We start from the raw sequence: 21,786 nt of genomic DNA, 5'->3' as shown, positions 1-21,786 counted from the left end.
TATTAGACAAAAAAAAAGATTACTGCAGCTTCTGAAAGGAATCAGTTGAAGTAAACGCTGATTTAGTAGTGCAAGTACAAGAACAAACTATATCGATATGCCATTATTTACATTAATAACTAATAATAATAATCACCCAACAGTACGACTCCATCGCTGCAATGCACTCACAACACAACGATGAGCCAAACTACAGTAGGACTAGAAATAAATGTATAGAAGGTATTTTTTAAGAAAGGGAAAACACAGAAGTACATTTGAAATGTGATAATTTTATTAATTATGCTTTGTTTGACGGTACAAAACAAAATCATACAGTCAGAAACACCACAAGGCACAGTACAGCAGCACAGGCATACAGTTTGGGACAAAATTAATCTTCCAGTGTGTTACATGTACCATTAGGGGAGAAAGCAAGTCATTGCTGACCCAGCTGGAAGGGTTTTGTGGCTTCTGATTCAACAGAAAAGTTTGTGTGAAAGTAAAGAGAAAGTTTCTACTGATCTTCCATGTAATGCTCATCAAGATCCTTAAGGCTAATATATATATATATTTATATGTATATCGCTATATATACGTGTTGGTCTTGTTATTCAATATCATACAATACAATACAATACAAGGCTTTCTACATGACATTTACTTACACAGATATATAACTTAAATTACTTCATTTATTACATTACACACGATTCATTTGCAGTTCAATCAAAAGCAGCTTTTTTTTAAAACAGTCTTGAAATACTGAACAAGATTGTGTAAACGGTAAAATTAAAGCTTTATGCTTTCTGGAGGAAATGCGACAATCATAGCTTCCAACCCTGGAACACTGAGGGGAAAAATTTGGCGCACTGACACCGAGACTGATCCGGTCCGTAAGTTAACAATCAAGCGGTCTACTGATTAAACGAAAGAACATCCCTTGGCAAAATATTCTTGTTTGAGGAAGTGACATTTGAATTTCTGAGGTCAATGTATTCTTTGGTTGATCAGCTGTCAGTGACAATAATTTGAAGGTTTTGGAGGAAATGTTTGTTCACTTTTTAAACTGATATGACTCCAGGGCAGCTGTTTTATCATATTTTGGGAACACAGTCACCCATTATCATCATTATCATCATTATTATCATCATATAAAACACTACAGATGACAGTGTTACTTTACTCAGCACTTGCAAACACTATCCAGCTGGTTTCTCTGGTCCATTTAATCAAACTAAAAGCAGAAACATGGGTATTTGAAAGTAATGATTCATAACTTTCTATAATGGTTACATATGCTTTAGCGGAATCAGATGATGTGTTTGCTGCTAAAGGAAATAAATCCAGTAAATTACCTCGATGTAAACAATTTAGGTGTAATTTTGAGGAATTTCTAACAGTGCTTATACTCATAACAGTCTTTAAAAACAGTAAATGAATAATTACATTAAGATGGTATGGACTGGGATTCAGTGTTCACTTCATTTTGTCTTTATTGTGAATTTTCATCCAGATGGGAAAATAATAAAATTAAGGCCACCTATAACTTTACATTTGCTGGCAAATTTAAAAATGAACGTCAAAAAGACAAAAACAAATGAAAATAAAATGCTATTGTTGTGTGGAGCACCTAAACATCATTCTGTTTCCATTAGCACAGTTTTAGCGTTCCACACTGACGTCTAGCAAAACGAAAACGAACATGAAATGCATTCTGGGAAGCATTTAAGGTAACAGCAGGCGTGAACTATTTGACTGAATCCCATCCATCAATATTAAAACAAATAATAACGAGGACCAATGCACAGCTTCACACATCCACCGTGGAAAGTAAAGAACACTACAATTTCTATGGAGTTTTTTTTTTTTCTTTTTTAAATTTTCTTGGCACTTTTAAACTTCTCTCACCACCAACTGGGATCTATTTAAATGGCTCTTCTTCAGACCTTTGTTGTGCTTCACTCATTCACCCAGTGTTCAGACGGTCATTCTTTCTTTCTTTCACTCTTTCTATTTGTCTGTCTCTTTCTGTGGCTCTCACACCACCAACCAGTGTTGCAGCTGTCGGGAAAAAATGTAATATTCCAATGAAATAAAACACAGTATGGAATATATTTATTAAAAAAAACTGCAGAGATGTGACGATGATGTTGTGTGATTATAATAAACGAAAGACTTACAGTGAACTGCCGAACCTCCCCGTTGTCGACCAGATGATGCTCTGTCTCTGGGGTGATGGCATAAGCCAGCCTCTGTTAAAGAAAAAAAGAGCGATTAAAGTTTCCGAAACTAAACATCAACATTTACACGACTCATTTTCACCACATTTTGACCAGAACTTACATCGCAGAACTTTCCAGGAAGCGTGCAGAGTTTGTAGATGGCGTACAGAGGCACCATGGCCATGGAGGACATGGCCAGACACCAGCCCACCATGTTGGCCCATGGAGGGAACATGTAGGGGCCGTAGTTTGGAGGGTTGAAGGTGGCAAAGCTCACCACGACCATAAACTACGGAGGAAAGTTTTACGAACACAAAAATGTCAAACTAACTGTATCTTCTTGAAAGCAAATCAATTCAATGATTACTGAAGAAACAGGGGCACTCTATAGCAGAAAATCGCTACTGAAAAGCTACTAAAATGACCTACATAGTAAACAGCCATGACATTATTCCATCAACCAAGGAAAGATGGTTATATTTATGAAAATATTCGACCGGAAAACCTGAGAATCTGACACGTGGACCAGCAGTTGTAGACCAGTGGAGCCTCTTACCTCCAGTTTCCTTCATTTTCAAAATTATAGATTTAGAAGACTTTGTTGAGGAGCTTTCTCCTTCATGCATCCTGGTTAGATGTGCTATCGCAGAATAAATTCCAGATGTGTTGCAGGACTGACTGAGATCTACTGGTCAATCTGCAGTCTGTTTGAGTAAGAAGTCCCTAATAATTTCTCGTTTGTTGTTGCAGAGTTATAACTGTGTGGATGTTCTAGTGCAACCAGAATAAGCCGCTAGCATCGGGCCAGTGGGTTGGTGGACGTATGAACGTTTAATACCTACATTTGTGCTGTTAGATTACATTTAGTTCAAGAGTACAATGAGCCGTTATCACTGCTACTTACTTTTTGTTTAGATTTTTTTGGTATCAGTGATACAGTGCAAAATTTCATTAATCTCATTTAAGTTTTAGGGATTTTTCTATGAGCTTTCCCTGGCTGTGGTTACAGTTAGTAAGATGTGCCACTTTGACATGGTTATGGTTAAGTTAAAACTTGGTTCGACTCACCAGGAGGAAACAGGGGCTGACAAACTTCCAGCACAGCCTCCAGTACATGCCTGGTCGCTTGCCGATCATCTCCTCAATGTCATCACTGAAACGGTCCACGCCTAAAACACACAGAAATTACTTCTTTTACAAGGTTAACAAAAAGGGTTAAAAGCAAAATCAGTGTTGCAAATCACATTACAGAGCAGGTTTGGGGTGCAATCACCTTCTCTTGGGGTGTCTTTGTGCATGTTCTGTATAATATGTTTAAATCAAGCCCCCATTGCATGCATCCATGAAACCAGCAGTATCAGTGAAAACAGTAAAAATACAGTTTACAGTTTAACCATTTGCAGTAACTGATGTCATTCTGCAGAGCCAGCTGTAATAATTATTGCTACCTTATCACGATCTCCCTCTCTCATAGTCCTCCTGGCTGGACTTTGTTTTTTTTCTGCCTTCTTGCCCTGAAGGCATGTCTCACTGCAGGAGAATTTATCCAGACTGACGAGCAGGTACTCAGCACGGCTAAATGTACTGATGCAGTGGACAGCAGAACGAAAGACCACTGTGGCCAGGGTTCAGAGGTTCCTGTCAGCAGTTATGAGGATGGGGGAAAAAAAGCCCACAAAAGGCCCAGTAAAGCCTTAGGCTGGATTTATCTGGATCGCCAAGATCAGGACCCTCCAAAGTGAGGCAATATGCTGACCCCACTGCCTGGGGCCTGGTTAGTATTTAGTCCTTCATGCACCTCCACAGACAGGTTCAGCAGACAAGAAACTCAATATGGAAGTTCAGGTCAATCATTCTCCCTGACCTTTAGATTGTTTTTATAATACTTTGTGGCTGCTGGTGCTTCAGAATGGGGCTTAGGTTTTCACACTCTGAAAAGTCAGGTTTCTGGTTTTTAGCTGATGTGTCGTAAGAGGAAATGCATGCAAAAATCCACCACAAAGAAATTCACATTTGGCTCATTGTGTAGTTATTCACAGAAACATAAGATGTCACTAAACAGCACATTAGGAGGGCCAGATAAGCAAAACAAAAACAAATGACTTATGAATACACAACGAAAATGTTTCTTCCATGTTGTGCTTATATGTGCTGGAAAAGTAGAGCAAAAATCACCCTAGACAGATGTCATTTAATCCTGACAACTCTCTGATCTCATTCACAGTGAATTAATCACTTATAGCAACATGGTGTGTTGAAAGAATTTAACCTGGTGTTGGTGGTGAAGCTATGTCAGATGGAGTGTCATGAACATCTGGTCCTCAGAAGAAAAATTGAAGGCCTCCCCCTCCGACAACAATCTAAAATCCAGCTATTGACAAATGGGAATTGCCTGTTCGCCAGCTGCTATTTCCTTTATGTGTTGCCTCACCGCTGTTCAGCGAACACAGACGCAACACTGGCAGAATATGGTCCATTTATCTACCATATGAGCACCACAGCTGCAGTCTATCCTCATGTCTTAACAATACATGCACAAAGAGGCCAAACCATTGGCAGGACGAGCTGCGGCTTCTTACATTTAATAGAACTATGCTGCATTGAGGCACAGAACACCTTCACCAACAGATTTCTCATCAAGCCCCTAATAACGCATCAGGTTTGCTGGCCATGAAAAAAATGAATCATCTGTGTTTCCTTCACTCCATCGTTCTCACCGTAGAACCACGCGATGCCGATGGCTTCAATAAGCACTCCAAAGAGAATCGATGTTCCTGCTGCAAAGTGGTCAAGCAAAGTAAACACATACATGCCTCCCTAGAGAAGAAAGGAAGAGAGAAAAATGCCGAATTTAAGCATTAGTGCACATGTTACCGTTAGATTAGACAGAAAAAAATGCGTTATTTGGTTGATTGCATTTTCAGATACTTGCAGTCCTTTCCAGAGGTGGTGAAAAAGACATTTCCATGTGTGAAATCAGTACATCTTAACCACAGAGCACAGTCATGAACACTAGTCAGCACACAAACAAGATCAACGTGGAATGAAACTTACATTTGTGACACAGAACAGTGATATGAGAAAGGTGGCGACAACAATAAAGAGGGTGAACAGCTCTCTGTGCTTGTGGAGGAATTTGAACTCATCAATTAACCCAGTGATCACTGACTCCATCCCACCCATCTGCAAGAGAAAACACAAGAGTTAGAAGAGAACGCAAAGAGTGTCGCAGCTGCTCAGTTACTGCAGATGTCCAAATATGGCCGTGATTTTGCATTGAATGAAGGAGTTCTGCCATGTGATTTCAGCATTACACTATATGTAAATATAAACTAAAATATCCATAAATATGGCATGAAATCATAACAAATCTGTCTCTGAACTTGTCCCAAATAAGACAAAAATGTTTATCTGGCTTAATTAAGTGCTGTAAATGTGGGGCTGTTTGTGGCTGCACACTCACAGCACTGTCAATGCCCAAAGTCAGCAGCATGATGAAGAAGATAACCGCCCACACTGATGACCCAGGCAATGTTGCAATGGCTTCTGGGTAAATGACAAACACCAACCCAGCACCTAAAGGACATAAACGTGCATGCAAGTGTTTAGCGCATCCAAGGCAGGTTGCTAAAATGCAAAATAATTACAGTAAAGTAGATACAAGTAAAATATGTCAGTGGATTAGACAAAATGAACACTTTCCACAGTCTTATTTCACACAGCAGCTTACTGACATGAGAGGAGAAGCTGTGACAGCAAGTTACACAGTGCATCTGTAAAGGTGGTCAAAAGTCCACTGGATTGCACGTTAATTGTGCTGAAGTAAATTGTTGTTTTAATGAAACACACAGTTAACTTATGCGTGAACACAGTGATCTCCATTTAAGAACATACCGTCTCTGGCTACTTTATCCAGAGCCACGTTGTGCTTGTAGGACATGTAGCCAAGGAAGGAGAAAACCACGAAACCGGAGAAGAAACTGGTCAAAGAGTTGATGGAGCTGGTGATGATGGCATCTCTGTATCAATAAAGAAAAGTTTGAACAGCAAATATTAGGAGATTAAGAAAGTACGCAGTCAATATCCACATAATCGACTAGGTCAATTAGAGTTTGTCTAGAACAGGTCAAGGCCTTTTTCCTATTGACTCACCTGCTGCCATGAGACCGGGAAGCAAAATAATTTAGAGAACCTGCATTGATTTTGTGGATTATTCAGTCAGGTTGTCGATACTTCATGTTTATGTGACAGACTGGTGAGTTGTCAGTTAATGCTCTGTTGGGAAAGAAATTCTACTTCTTCTGTAAATAAAGAGCTCAGGGAGGAATCCTTGAGGTGGATGGTGCCATGTGTCCAACACCAGAAACATTAAAAAAGGCAAAAGAGGAGATAAAAGCCTGCTGAGGGATGCTGATGATTTTCAAAGAGTGCGACGCTGTTGATTGGCATTCTGGCTGTCTGCTGCACAGCGTGGCGTCAAAGACAAAGAGGGTTTCAAGGAGCTTCAAAGGTTATTGTAATTCACCTGCTCGTGCCGCACGTGTGCTTGTAGAAGGCGACTTCCCATCCACTGTTTGTCTCAGTGATACCCCTACCTGCCTTCCCCCGAGGGTGTTTACCTGTAGCAGTCGTTGCCGAATTTGTTGTAGCTGGAAAAAGCGATTAGCACACCAAACCCCACTCCCAGCGAGAAACAGATCTGCGTTGCTGCCTCGATCCAGACCTGGGGAGCGACAGAACAAGCACACTTGTGTGAAGCGGCAAACAAAAGGCACAGGAGAGGAAAAAAGCCATTATTAGAGATAATTGCAGGAAACTCATTCAACAGCAGTAGATGAAAGACGCTTGTGAATACGGGGGGTAATTTTGCAAATTACTGCTCCATGCATCTATCTAATCTAATTCTCCAATTGCTCCCATGCATCTCTCAATCTCTTGCTTTCTCTATCGTTCTCCATAACTGGATGCTTTGGTCTGGAGCTCCTCAGTGCCAGCCTATCAAGGTAAATAAGACGTTTCACAGACGAGGAAAGTGTCAGAAATGGTTGCATAAAGAATTTTTTCACATTTTTTTCAATGCTGGAAATACACACCTTTCTAAATTAACACTGAAAGCCGTGCGGTGCTTCATTATTTGGCCAAACTGGTGCACAGAATACGGCAAACAGAAGCTGACGGCTCTCAGGTCTTATGTATTAATGCACCAGTGTGTAATCTGACAGGAATAATTACACATTCAGACTTCTGTTTGTTGTGTTTCTTCAACTTTATCCTATTCTCTGTTTGGGGTTTTGCTTGATTTTCAAGGATTCAAGAATTCAAGGATATTTATTGTCATATTTATTGTCAACTTTGTTGGCACTTCCAAAAAAAAACCAACATAGTATAACAAACAATGAACAGCTGTATAAAACGAGTATTAAATATATATACAAGTAAATAGAAAGAACTATTTTAAAAAAAAAAAAAAAAAAAAAAGGAAAAAAGTGTGATAGTGCAGTAAGGTGCAACATCTGCTTTAAAACGTTTGATTCAAGTAAAATGCTCAGTTTGAAGTGGCTATTATTGCACATTAAAATGAGGACTGTCCATCAGTGAGTCTTTGATTGAGAGGAAGGGGGGCGGGGGGGGGAGGGGGCAGGTGAGGTAGGAGCTCCATCTCTAACCGTGACTGCACTTAACAACAGACGGCAGTTCTAATGTGAGTGAATGCAAAAGCTGTCTCACAGTGCAATAGCTGAAGATATGATGATTATTCATTCATAACATGCTGGAAAGTTTGCCCTCCAGCACAGCAAAAGCTGATTTACCACCGTCGACCAAATACGTTTCAAAGCGAATCTTTTAAGAGCTTCTTGACTTCATCCAGGTTTCTCTACATGTGAAGGGCTAGTATTTGATTAAGAAAATCTAACTAAAATTCAAAATGTCAGAGAGTTCCTTTCCTTTCAACCAATGTTTTGCCTCCTCTATCACATCTTCTTCTTCTTCTCCTGGGCCCCCACCTCTCTCAGCTCACTTGTATCCTCCCCTCTCTTCTTGTTTTCACTCACCTTGGCGTCACAGAGTTTCAGGAAGTCCACGGAGAGGTAGGCTTTAATGCCATCGCTGGCTCCAGGCAGAGTGACTCCGCGGACCAGCAGCACAGTCAAGACCACGTAGGGCATGGTGGCTGTGATCCACACAACCTGAGAGAGTCACACAAGGATGCCCAATCACACGCACGCACAGAATAGGAACACATCAAAGCAAATGAAAAAAGGGAACACAGACATTTACACACATGCATGCAAGCAAGTAGGTATGACAACAGAGATTGTAAAAGATTAAACTGATTTATAATTCACTTGAAGAATATTTGGGAGTGGTTATAGTAGATTTTAACATTAAACAACATGATTACTGTGTTATGTGCTACCTTGCCAGAGGTCTTGACCCCCTTCCAGAGACTAAAGTAGAGCAGAACAATCACCACACCGAGACAAGAAGTCAGCTGCCAGCGTGGACGACCCAGGTCATCGATTCCGTTACTGTCCTGAATGTGCAGCACTGCTCGTCTAAAGAAACAGAACATACAGGTTACAAACATAGCCCTGGAGGGCTGAAGTAGAAGCTGCAATTCAGGAATAGCGCGAGAACAAATCTGAGAGGCCTAAAAAGCTGCTCCCCCATAATGACACCGATGCATTTTATGCAACTTGCTTTATATTGTATTCAACTTCTGAGACGTTGTAAGGCAGGTGACAGAGCAACAGCTGCTGCCCTTAAATCAAATGACACTTTGTAATTTATTTGTTTTTTAATTGCAAATTCATGCTGTATGGCTGTGGAAAAAAAAAAAGATGCATGAGAGAGAATGTAAAACAAGACGTCCATTAATCACCTCCAAATGGGACCATGATCAGATTTAATTACACTTAGAGGCAAATTGTGACTAAAACTGTTATGGTAGATATGAAAACAGTATTTCTCAAAACGCCCATCTACAGGACATTGGGTGGTATTAACTGTACAAAGCAGAGTATGCACCAGAATTCAGGCTGATTTTTTTTGACCACATGTGCTGCCTTAAGTCAGAGGGAGTTCACATATTTCCCTACAAGCCATGAGGAACCAGCTGTTTTGTCACTATGCCATGCTTTAACAAAAGGCCAAATTACCGGTCTGCCTTGAGTTTTAGGCTTGAAAGAACAACAGAAAGTTTTGGAAATGTTGGTGTAACTTATGTGCAACCTCTGGGGCTAAAAAAGCGAAGCCAACGTGGAAGCAATAAAAACTGCAGGTTCTCGAATGGCCAATTGAGGCTGCTTCCAAAAGCATGTCAATCCCCACAGACCCCATGTTAAACTGTTGCAGAAAAAAAAAACATGTTTACAGCCTGATGCCAAAAAAAGTTTGGGTCTCTATACCTAATTTCCAGGTTCATGACAAACATACAGGCAGTAAGTTTACATACAACTCACCTGTTTGGAATGCGTCATGACTTAATATTATGCAAAATTATGAGTGTGACACACAAAGGACTGATTCTGCATCTAATAAGAATAATAGTAGCAATTGGCACATTTAGGATTCCTGTGTCGAAATTCCAGTAAATCGAAAAACAGCATTTTTTGATCTGAATTTGAAATCCTTCATAAAACAGTCAATGCCAGTTTTTTTTTTTTAAGTTGTGTCACATGGCCTTTAGACATCCCAGATAATTGTAACACCAAGTGTCTGTACATATGCTGCAAATATTGCAAAATTTTTGCTTTAGAATAGACTACAATAAGTCAAAGATCATGACAGGAAAATTGCATCAACTGTAAAAGCTAGCAAATTTCAAAGTGTACTTTTATGTTACTTCCTATATGGTGTCATCTGAATACTGTTGACGCCTTGACTCAGAAAATTTCAGAGGGAGCCGCGCAGATGAGGCTAAATGAGATCAGCTGATGCTCAGATGATACTATCAAATTATGTGCAGGTGGTTCGGTGTAAATAGCACACTGTTATTTCAGCTAGCATGGATGAAATACCTCGGCTGTCAAAACAGAACAACCCCTCACTTGTTGAAATAGGAGACACCTGGTCGGTTTCATAGAAATGAAGGAAACATCAATTACTGTAAATGGAGCCAAAGTCTGGTTCCATTGTAAAGAAAAAAAATAGTGGATGTTGAGAGCTGATCATTTTTCATTTTGCAGTTATTGAAAATATTGCATTAGATCAAATTTATTTCTTGTGCACTTCCTGCAGTATCTATCTCCTTGCTACACATAAATTGCTGTTACGTCAGAGCTGAAGATCAGGTCAACTTACTCAAAGTACTCATGAGCAGGCGTGGCTTTGTAAATGTCGCTGGCCGAGCTGTTGTCAGCCCAGTCGGAGCAGTTGGGACTGTTCCAAGTGTTGTTGCAGTGAACCCAGGGCAGCTCGCTGGTGAACGAGGAGAATAGGTAGAACAGAGCCCAGGAGATGATGACGTTGTAGTAGAAACCAACGTACAGGGAGATGAGGATCACAGTGAAGCCGACACCTGTCAGGAGAAAACAAATCATTCTCATTGTAGACACTATATAGACAATATAGCGTATAGATTCAAGGTGAGCACCTGAGATACTGAGGAGTGAATGTAATTTTGACGTATCATCCCTAAAAATGCATTTTTTTAGTGGCTGACTTCGACATCTGCAATGTCTGTCCACTGGTAAAGAAATAACTGAGTCGATTTACATCTTTTGATACTTTACGCTTATACTTCACTGCATCTATTTGCTGGCTATGTAATCTGTTGAAGACCGTTATGTACAGGAAGAATTATTCAATATTTCACAAAAACTGAGGAAAGCATCAGACAATCCTCCTCATTCTCCATATTCAAGAAGTCCAACAAGAAAAACCCTTAAACACAGCCCACAAAAGTTTTGTCTACATCTCCTTACTCCAGTTTTTACATTTATTTGTTGTATTCTTATCTATTTTCTAAAGTGTCTTTGACCATTTTAGAAAGCACTAGAAAGTATTATGTATTATAAATCATTAATAAAAGTCCAAAGATACAAATGTAACACTTATTGAGCAACTGACCAATCAGATTTGCCTTGTGGCCCATTGATTCATGTTGAAATTTTGCTTCTTATTGGGTACATATTGTTTTATTGTTGCATGTACACATGATCTGAAAATGTCAAAGTAGAGAGATTCACCAAAAAGTGCCATGAAAACAGCACAAAAAATTCTACTCTATTTCACATTGTAGCGAATGTCAACTGACTTGGAAATACTGCATCATCCTGAAAAAGGGACCAAAACCTTTCATTTGTTGTGAATTGCGACCAAATAATCACTTTTTCACACTTGCTTGGAACATACATCGTTTAGCCTGCTGATTTTATGAAGAACAATACAGTAAACCAAATCATATCCACACTTGAAATGTATACTATTTTCATCTCTTTGAACTGTTGTAATCAGGAGTTTTTACCATGTACTATTGAGGCTCAAACAGATGTCATCACCAAAGGACACACCAAGAAGAAAAACACAACTTTGAAACATCACCTCTTCATGCCTTAATTATCAACACATCTACCCTTTCCAGAAATCTGAAACACTGTCCACTCTTCTAAGCACGAATTTAATTGTCAACCTTTGCCGAGAAGCATGACCACAACTGTGCTTTATTGATTTCTTTGTAATGTGGATGTGATATTTGTCCAGCAAGCGATGCCTCTTATTAGCGCCACATGAGGCCATTGCTATCTCTCCCCCTCTCGGTCCTTTTCTTCCAATGCATTGATCCTGAGAGGAAACCAGCTTGTTGATCAGAATAATTACTGTCAATACGGGCATGTGTATGTGTATTTGAATAATTACTGTTATCCCCCCGCTGGGAGACAGAGAGAGAGAGTGAAGTGTGTGATTAGAGCATCAACGTACTCGGTGTGGTTTCTAACAGACGGCACAGGGGAGGCACATCCAGAAACACATGGAGCAACACGTGTGCACTGTGGGCCACCTTCAGACCAACAAGGACATCATTTCACAGCAGACAGCGCTATGGCTTCATACTGAGAAGCAACAGATGGTCTGCCAGCATCGGTGGCATCTGATGTCTGATGCAACTTCTAATTCACAGTTAGGTGGATATATATATGGGGCTAACTTAGAGCAGGCTATGCAGCACAGAGATGGATGGGAACACACAAACCAGAGCTTGGAAAGTTTATAAAAAAGGATAAAAAGTCAAACCAAGTAAAGTGTATCATTAAATCTTCAACCTACGACTTTGCTCAGAAATTGGTCTTAATGTTTGTTTCTCCTTCGGATGGCATCCTCCTGATCTGCGCTTTGCTTAACCATGTGTTGAAAAGCACCCTGACAGAAGGATTTGGACGCTCAGGACGAGAGTCTAAAAGCCCAATTTTCATTTGCTTTCCATCTGAGTGCCGGCAGAACCTGATGTTCTGGCAGAGGATAAACAATGGGCTGTCGCTGCTCAACACACAGACAAAAGAGACTGCCATGTGGACAGGCAGGCAGTGGGCAGACAGAAAGACATGCAGGCACCGAAGGGGGTATATTATCAGACAGACAGACATGCAGGCGGACGGACAAACAGGAAAGAAACATGCAACTTTTACTATGACGATTAGACATGTGAATGCATGAGAACAGGGAAGTGGCGAGTTTCTCTGGACACATGAATATATATTTCCTACCTTTAAATATGGGACATATCTTCCAGACACCTGCTGCTCCCTCTCTGTTGTACTGACCCAGAGCCAGCTCCATGTAGAACAGAGGCATGCCTGCTATCACCATGAAGAACAGATATGGTACCAGGAACGCACCTGCACACACACACACGCATATAAATTACAGATCAAACAAATATGTTTAAAGTAACATACTCTTCAGATACTGGTTTGATGCACAATTTCAAGAATAGTTCTGCAAATGTATAGGAATATCTAATTTAGTGCAAAAATAAAATTGATCTTTTATTGATCTCTTTCTCCAATGCAAATCGTTATATGACTTAAACACAATCAGGAGCCCACTGAGAACAAACTCTATGAAACTGGCCAGTTCCTTTTTTAATTTCAGGCATGACAGCCTATGTAGGCTTGAGGAAGTTTCTAGATTTCTATGTGGAATCTATTACAGATATTTGTGGTAATACGCGGTACACGGAATGAAAAATTACGTATGTTAATGGACAGTCCGTTATGCTTTCAATAGAAAGAAAATGCTGAAGAAAAAGATCAGATTACATGTTATATACAGGAAAAAAAAAATACAAAAGTTGGGACCAATTGCCTCAGATTAAACTTTACAATATATCCTTACATACAGGTTAGATTTTGGGACATTCAGTAAAGTGTCCTCAGATCCACAGCGACAGCCACAGTGTCATTTATAGCTCTTAAACATAATGAGAGCTCCATGTTAAACAGCCGTAATTAGTGACACTGATTGTTAGAGCTAATCTATTCGGAGCAGCTGTGGTGGTTTTTCCCCCCATTTTTGATCTCTGCAAAGGGTTAGAAAAAACACACAAACACAGCCATCATACACAGAGATCTGAATCACACAAACACACACACACCTGCACATGTGTAAATACTGTGGTACATGCACAGGAAAACATACAGCTTTCTGAGGTGGTCCGTGAATATATTTGCTTCCTCTTCTTCGCTCCATTTTAAAATTTATTTCAGCTTATTCTCCCACATCTTTCTTTAAACACAAACAGAATTTATCCCACTCTTCTCCTCCTCCTCCTCACCTCCTCCATTTTTGTAGCAGAGGTAAGGGAATCTCCAGACGTTAGCCAGGTCCACGGCAAATCCGATCACGGACAGGAGGAAGTCGATTTTCTTCCCCCAGGTCTCCCTCTCCTCCCCGCTGGGGTTAGTCTGGTTCTGATTCGGAGCCACTAAGGTGGTGGAGGTGAACTGAACTCCATTCTGCTCTTTCACCAGGATCAGCTCCACCTGAAGGGTCGATAGGTTCATCATCCATCACATGACAAAGTAGAGGCAGATGGCTGTTTAAACAGGTTGTACAGCAAAAAAAAAGTCATACACCTTCTTTCTACTGGCGTGCTTTCAAAGTTTTATTTTTCCAATCATTTTCACTTCATGAATCAGCAAAAACTCTTCATTATGTTCTTAATACAAGAGAAAAAGTACTTGCAAAGGGTAAAAAAAAATAATCGCTTGTTTTTGTTTTGTTTATTCTGAATACACCGAGACAGACAGTTAAGAAGCTTGCACCATGCAGTGATTCAATAAGGTTTTCTAAAGCTGCACTGCATTAATCCGCTCCATGTGTCTCAGATCTGCACCCACCTCTTTGGGACCCATGGTGTTGGAGGTGGGTTTTTCTGGGGCTACAACTGAGGACATCACGCCGACAGGGACCTTCTCTGTCAGCATGAAGGGGTGGTCAGCCTTTGGTAATGAAGAGCCGGTAGCTGTAGAAGAGGGAAAAGTTAAGTGAAGCTGGCTGCAGAGTCATGATTGCAAAATGTGATAGAAAACATAAAAGGGGACTTTTATTATTCCTGTAACAAGGAATTATAAATTAAAAAAAAAAAACTCCAAGAGGGATGAATGGCAATACTGGGACAAAAATAAAGTAATAATAAGAGAAAAAGAACACATTTAAAACACTAAAGCCGCAAAATAAAAAAATGTGGAAAAAATACAATTTTTCAACATATTCAGCAGCTTGTTGACAAATATGGAAGGAGTCTGATCCAAAAACTAAATTCAAGCTTCAGATTTGTTGGAGTGAACGCAGAATGAGCCAAATTAGAATGGAAAAGCAATAAAGAATGATAGATGAGGGAACAACAATGAGGAGCATCTCTACAAGGTCATCACTGCCTGCTCATTTCATTTCACACTTGTTGATCGCCATTTTGCCTACAGATTTGGCCCACCACCTACGCACTCCGCAATGTGATGGACACCAGATTTAATTCTGATTATAGTTTAGAATTGTTCCTCCAATATACATTTTATTAGGAAAAAAGTATCAATATAAAGCCCAGAGCTGTTGTTTAATTTCTTTTTTGTAATTTTGCTTGTCCATGACGCTTTCTAAAATGGAATCATGTCATTTAATTTAAACGTTTGACATTTAAGAGCTCAGAATTGACAAATTCAGTTCTTAACTCTGTAAATTTTCTGCCAAATATAACACCACAGTCAATAAAGAAAAAAATGTAGCAACAGATGAAACATCCTTCCAGAAAATTAAACACTCACCTTTGAGAAAGAGCAGACAAAAGCTCCTCCAGGTGTCAGTTTGGATGATTTAATTCCAGAGCTGATGTTCTTCAGTTTGCTCTAAGCTGATGCTGAACATATTTCTGAAAGCCTTTGTCGGCAAGTTAACAAAGCAAAGATGTTGAGCAAAAAGGTGACGTAAAAAGGACAGAGATGGAGTCACAGTAAGACAGGCGATGAGGATAAAGAAGAAAAAGATGAGATAAACTGGATCTCCGGAGTTGTAGAAAACCCTCCTTCCCTACTTGGCGGGAATAACGGCCACAGAGACCAGAGCAGCTGGTGGTCTCGTATGGAGGTCTGTCTGTGGGACCACTCCTGAAATATGGGAAACAATCACCAACACTCCCCCCTCGCCGTCACACTCCTCCCTCCCTCCTCACCCAGGATTCGTCTGGTCCTCCCCCTCTCTCACCCATCCCTGCTGTATTTTCTCACCTGATTTAAGATTTGTTTTTCCTGGAAGACTCTTCTTTTGTGGGGTAAAAAAGTAAAGATTTCCAAATAAGACACATTCAAGATGCTTCACTCTAAGATATCTTCTTATATGTTTGTATTTCTTCTTGTTTTAATCGATATTTTTAAAATACAAAGCTATATTTTATGACTGAACACTTAACTGATTCAAAGGAATTAAAAAAAGAAAACAATTTTAAAATCTTTGTCAGTTACTTATGAGCTTATTATTCCTTTCATTTCATTTAAAATGGGGGATGGTTGCCATTACATGTGTCAACAGAACTTCTTGCTTTTATGCTCGAGTGACTCATGAACAACAACAGTTGTCAGCTTTCTTATGCAAAAAATAAATAATCAAAAGAGTAAAAATGTTGCTCGTGACGGATGGACCTTCCTCCATAAATGAGTCAAAAAAAGATGCGAAAACCAGCCATTCAAAGACTCTGAAAACATTTTTGTTTCATATTTTCAAGTAAATAAGCAACAAAGTAAAAATAAAACCAGCTTCAGGTTTTATTTTTAACTGGAGAACATGAGATTCAAAACCGTGTGGGTTTGGTTTGCTTGAAATTGATTTATAGGACGAAAATAAGAGTCCAACAATAAACTCAGTTTGATTCAAATATTCCCAATTTATATAAAAATGCCCATTTATATAGCACCAAATCATCTCAGGGCACTTTACAAAGTGAGGTCAGGATGGTTACAGCTAAACACCCCTCCTTTGTTGAAGCTCTGAGGACAGTGAAGAGGAAGAAAACTCCCCTGAAACATGAAGAAACTTCAACAGAACCAGAATTGGGATAGGAAACCTTCTGCCTCAACCAGCTGAGGAGAGAAAAAAAATGAGCAAGTAGAAAAAGCAGACAATATAACAAACACTGAGCAGATTGTTGGAGTCAGAAATCAGAAAGAAAGCAGCTCCGGAGCCAAAGATACCCACAGACAGAAGAAGAACAGAGAGGAAAAAGCCAAAACGAGACAAGAGAGGAGACGCAAAATTAATGACATGTATTAGTGGCAAATAGCTATAAATGGACATTAATTCTTGCGTGTTTTGAGTGTAAACTCTGTCCTTGCTGATCTCCATGAAACCAGTTGCCCTTTTTCTTTGCCTCCCTTCGTGCTCCACCCCTAAACAGACCCGGTGACCCACCCACCCAGTCACAGCACAAATCTCATTACCTGTAATGTCCAACGGCCTAAACACAATCAGTCCTGACACCCAGACCTCTCCCATTTCAGACTCAGCCAAAACAGGTCCCGGCCACCAAATAACACAATCAGCCGGCTCCCCACGGACAGATTTATGGCCTTCATGTCCACCATGACAGCTTGTTGTTTGCCAGCCAATGGCAGTGATCAATTGGCCACTAATCCCCAACTCCACTGCCACCGCGATGCACACACATCTCTGAAGTGCAATCATCCATCAAGCCTCAGCCCTCATATCAGAAAATGTTGGGTCGATGTAACCCTGCAGGAATTATGAGGTTTCCGATGGAGCTCGGACGACGACGAGTTGAACATAATCGAGTGTCTTGTTTTCATAAATGCAACAGCTGAGACCCAGAGAGGAGAGCAGGAGGGGGAAGAGCAGGAGTTGGGTGATACAAGAACAGCAGAGAGGGAGATGAAAGACAAGAAAAAACAGGTTTAAAGTGATTAAAGGCTGTGACCTTTAACCCAACCTTTTTTGAAAGAGAAGCACACAGCACTAAAAATTAATAACACTCTTACCCTGAAAGTGCACTTTTCCCATTCTAACCAGTTCTCTTCTGCTTTGTTTAAGCTGCTACATCTGGATGTTAAAAGGCACAAAGGGCGTTCCAAATGGGAGCAAACGGGTTTCCCTAAACTTGTCTTGTTTCGTCTGAGAACTGTCTGCTTACTCCTGCAGGAAGAAAAAGAAAACACACACACACACACACAAAAGAAGAATGAGGACAAATTCTTCATCCATTGAATCATGACCATAACCAGTGATTTCAGACAATTAGAGCTTACCCCTCCCCCAAAACACAGACGACCATTTTACCTGCTGAGCTACGCAATGGGGACTCCTGACAAAGTCTCATTCAGTTCTAAACGATGTCGCATTTAATAAGATCAGCCAGAGGGAAGAGCTGTTGATGAAAAGAAAACATTTCATTAGAAAGTACTCACTTTAATCACTAACCGACGTCGTCTGGATGAGAAAACGCCAAAAGCACTCAGTTTCCAGTCGCAAACCCAGGATGAGAGCAGCAAAGGGTCGTCTACAGCTATGTCAACAGCTCCATGAGGAACAACACACTGATGTTTAGCAGGTGAAAGGTTTAGCGTATTGTTCTAATCAGCAGCAAGTTGACGAGGAAGCCATTAATTAGGTCATAAATCAGGACATTTCTAGGGGAAAACTTTTCAGGGGCTTCTAAGTTACAACGATGACATTATTAGGCATTTCATCAAGACAAATCAGTTAAAACATTAAATATTAACACTCACGGAACTAGAAGAAAAGTCAGGGGAGTCCTAGCATCATTAGAATTTAGACTGAAGTGGCAGCAACATCCAGGAAGCCATGAAGTTAAAGGCATTATGGAGGATGTTTTTTTTTGTTTAATTTGTCTGATTCACACAAAATGAATATACTGACCTTTAGTGGACTTGTATGTATGGTCTCTAAAAGAATACAAAATAAAAAAAATAACTGTGGAGATGGCAGGACCTGAAAAACATCAGCCAATCAATGCGCTCGGACCGAGGCGTTTGGTTTGCTCCCTTTCCTGTCAATCAAAAATCTTCCGGTTCAGGCCTAGTTACGTAGATTACGTACGCCTTGGACTTACATGTTTTCTGTATGTGTTGCTTTGGTATAGCTTCGTAGTTCGCTGGCGACTTGTTTTGCTCATCTTTTTTTACATAATGGCAGATAAAGATCCAGGGGGACCCAGCCGTAAAAGACAACTTCACGAGTGCTACGCAAGTTTCTGGAGGGGGGCGTTTCTTCGTAAATGCTAAGAGGGGGGAGGTTAGAGGGGGGTGAGGGAGAGGTTGTATGCAAGTACTGGAATAGGTCCAGTGCACCACAGCAGGCTCTGAACTCTACTTTGCTGGAGATGAGACCACGTTGTGTCTTCAGCTTGCCTCCATTCAGCATCGGGTAGGCCTTCAAAGTGCGTTGCAGTGCCTCTTCAGGAAATGACCCGTGATGTTCTTCAAACCTGTCTCCCTGCAACAAGGTTGCACAGACGAGATGGTCGGTGAAGGAGAAGCGCTCCTTTGTGTGTCCCAGAATGGTCTTGCAGATCTACAGAGAGAAGGATACAAAAACATATAGAGAAAAAATAGATATGAAATGAATATACTTTTGTTGACACTGTTACCCTCTGTTGCTGCATGGTTTTGGAAAAATATCTTGCCATTATTGACTACTGCAATTGTGACGTGATTTTTAATATTTTTGAATAATTTTCATTAAACAGATTGTGATTAGATGATCTCTGCAACATGACAATGACATATTTAAACGCCATATTTCAAAACACATTTCTCCTCTAACAAACATTACAACCTCCAATGAAACACAGACTATGAGATTTCTACAACATAAACTCACCTCTTCTGCAACCCTTTGACGATCCTCTGAACTGAGTGCCCGACAGAGGCGTCGGAGAATGTACATGCACTCTCATTTGGCAGGCGCCCCTCGCTATTGAAACGTGTAAAACAACCCCGAACCCCCCCATATGCTTAATATGTATTGGAGGTGGGTCTGACCTGTAACTTAGCCATTGAACTAAAAACAAAACCTCCAATCGGCATTCTCAAAATATAAATACATATATGTGGAAATATAGAATCAAAATATAAATAAAATAATGTGGAAATATAAAGAGAAGTAAATAAATGAAGCAAGAGAAACAGATAATTAAATGTATAAATACAAAGAGAAATAAACAATTAAATTAGTAAATATAAAGAGAAATAAAAAGGAAAATTTTGTCTTTGCTTTTACCTTTTCTGTTTTTCCTTATATTTATTTATTTCTCTTTAATGTTATTTTAATCTTATTTCTCTTTAATTTCAATTATTTGAAAGCAGTCCTAAAGAATTGCCTGTAATCCCAATCATAAAATGGGTTTGGAGGAAGAACACAGATACTAATCTGGATATATATGAGTTAGGCTTTATTACTACAATTGGTAGTATTGGTGTTATTAATAGTAATGCTACTACTAGTGGTAATACACCAACTACTGCTGCTGATACTGTCACTGCTACTACAACTTGTAATACTATTACACATGCTGATACTACGTCTACGACTCTAACAGCTACTTATACTACTACTGCTGCTTGAACTTTTCGTATTACTACTACTGCTTGTACTACAGCTACTATTAATCGTCTGGTATTTGGTTGTCCAGCTGTTAGCTCATGTTAGTGTTTTGCTAATGGCTAATTAGTTAGCTCTCATAGACCCTCAACAAGATTTAATAATAAAAAACGAGCCCAAAACTATTCTTACCTGTGGAAAGTTATTCCAAGTTTCCTTGTCTTGATCGTCCGATGTAGTGTGCAACTGTATGCCGCACAATGAGCCGGCATTCTTCTTGTTTTAATTTTCGTGCCGTACACATCAATGGAAAACACTGAAACTTTGCCCCCGCTTGCTTAGGGTCTCCGTCGGGACGCCGCTCAGAGGGGCGTGTCGTATGGAACGACGAGGAAGCCCCGCCTGGAGCCATTTGATTGACAGCTCAGTCCACCAAGTGAAAGCAAACTGATTTGCATTTTATTTCTTGGTGGTTATTTCATAATGGCCTGACACCGTGAAATAGAAAAATGCAAATCAGTTTGCTCTGGGCGGGGCTTCCTTTTCAGGGAGGGGAGTCGTACCTGCACACAGGCTTCTTTCCTGACGCCAGCTCCGACCACGGCTGAAGTGAAGCAGAGTCACCGTGGAGCTTCGGCTGATTCAGCCATCAGACACTGAAAGGACGCTGCTAATTCGGTAAATTAATGTTTATTTTCTTATCAGTGGCAGAATAAGCCGAAGCTCAACGGTGACATGGCTTCACTTCAGCCGTGCTGGGAGCTGGTGTCAGGCAGGACTCCTGTGTTCAGAATCCCCGCCCAGAGCAAACTGATTTGCATTTTTCCTTTTCTTGGTGGACTGAGGAAATATAAAGGGAAATAAATAAATAAATGTGGAAATATAAAGAGAAATAAGTAATTAAATAAATAAATGTGGAAATATAAAGAGAAATAAATAAATAAATAAATAAAAGGAAAAAACAGAAAAGGTAAAAAGCAAAGACAAAATTTTCCTTTTTATTTATTTATTTCTCTTCATATTTCCACATTTATTTATTTATTTCTCTTTATATTTCCACATTTATTTATTTATTTAATTATTTCTCTTTATATTTCTACATTTATTTATTTCTCTTTATATTTCCACATTTATTTATTTATTTCTCTTTATATTTCTACATTTATTTATTTCTCTTTATATTTCCACATTTATTTATTTATTTATGTTTTGATTTGGCACTCCTATTACTCCATACCTCATGTCAAGCGCACATGGCATGAATTGTCTGAGGCTGGCAACTCCGTTGACACTCGGAGCTGCAGGTGGCTACTTCAAGGTCATCAAATCTGGTTTTTTTTTTTTTTTTAATCTATATTTACATCCAGCGGATCTGACTGTTTCTGAAATGGAGCTCAATCACTGTTTGAAAATGCTTCATGAAATCACCACAATAACAGCCTTTTTTATTTATACACTTTTTTGGATCTCATCACACATCACTCACACTTTTGGAAGCACATCAATTTTGCTGATT

The 21,786-nt window shown here is 39.8% G+C and overlaps 1 protein-coding gene across 1 annotated transcript; it reads right to left on the bottom strand.

Annotated features, from left to right (window-relative positions):
* Nucleotides 1-252: 252 nt before the first annotated feature.
* slc6a3 (solute carrier family 6 member 3) lies at nucleotides 253-20,646 on the bottom strand. The gene is made up of 20 exons (XM_051957187.1): nucleotides 20,463-20,646; nucleotides 18,588-19,241; nucleotides 17,988-18,075; nucleotides 17,690-17,843; nucleotides 15,470-17,511; nucleotides 14,546-14,670; nucleotides 13,981-14,188; nucleotides 12,911-13,042; nucleotides 10,509-10,725; nucleotides 8,623-8,761; nucleotides 8,258-8,392; nucleotides 6,824-6,927; nucleotides 6,099-6,223; nucleotides 5,668-5,780; nucleotides 5,259-5,387; nucleotides 4,922-5,021; nucleotides 3,273-3,373; nucleotides 2,326-2,493; nucleotides 2,163-2,234; nucleotides 253-2,043 (listed from the first exon to the last, which is right to left on the bottom strand). Exons 6-20 carry the CDS (start codon nucleotides 14,630-14,632, stop codon nucleotides 2,020-2,022), a joined length of 1,854 nt encoding a protein of 617 aa, XP_051813147.1. The 5' UTR covers nucleotides 14,633-14,670; nucleotides 15,470-17,511; nucleotides 17,690-17,843; nucleotides 17,988-18,075; nucleotides 18,588-19,241; nucleotides 20,463-20,646; the 3' UTR covers nucleotides 253-2,019.
* Nucleotides 20,647-21,786: the final 1,140 nt, after the last annotated feature.

The sequence above is a fragment of the Acanthochromis polyacanthus genome, chromosome 12, assembly GCF_021347895.1.
Source record: "Acanthochromis polyacanthus isolate Apoly-LR-REF ecotype Palm Island chromosome 12, KAUST_Apoly_ChrSc, whole genome shotgun sequence".
NCBI classification, from domain to species: domain Eukaryota; kingdom Metazoa; phylum Chordata; class Actinopteri; family Pomacentridae; genus Acanthochromis; species Acanthochromis polyacanthus.
The sequence above is the reverse complement of the archived record's forward strand: the minus strand, read 5'-3'. Positions and strand labels throughout refer to the sequence as shown.

Coding starts and splice junctions, on each gene's coding strand:
- slc6a3 (XM_051957187.1), bottom strand. CDS start 14,632: ATGCTGACAGAGAAGGTCCCTGTCGGCGTGATGTCCTCAGTTGTAGCC. Junction 14,189..14,545: donor ACACCATGGGTCCCAAAGAG/GTGGGTGCAGAT, acceptor TCGACCCTTCAG/GTGGAGCTGATCCTGGTGAA. Junction 6,928..8,257: donor TGAAACTCTGTGACGCCAAG/GTGAGTGAAAAC, acceptor GTCGCTCCCCAG/GTCTGGATCGAGGCAGCAAC.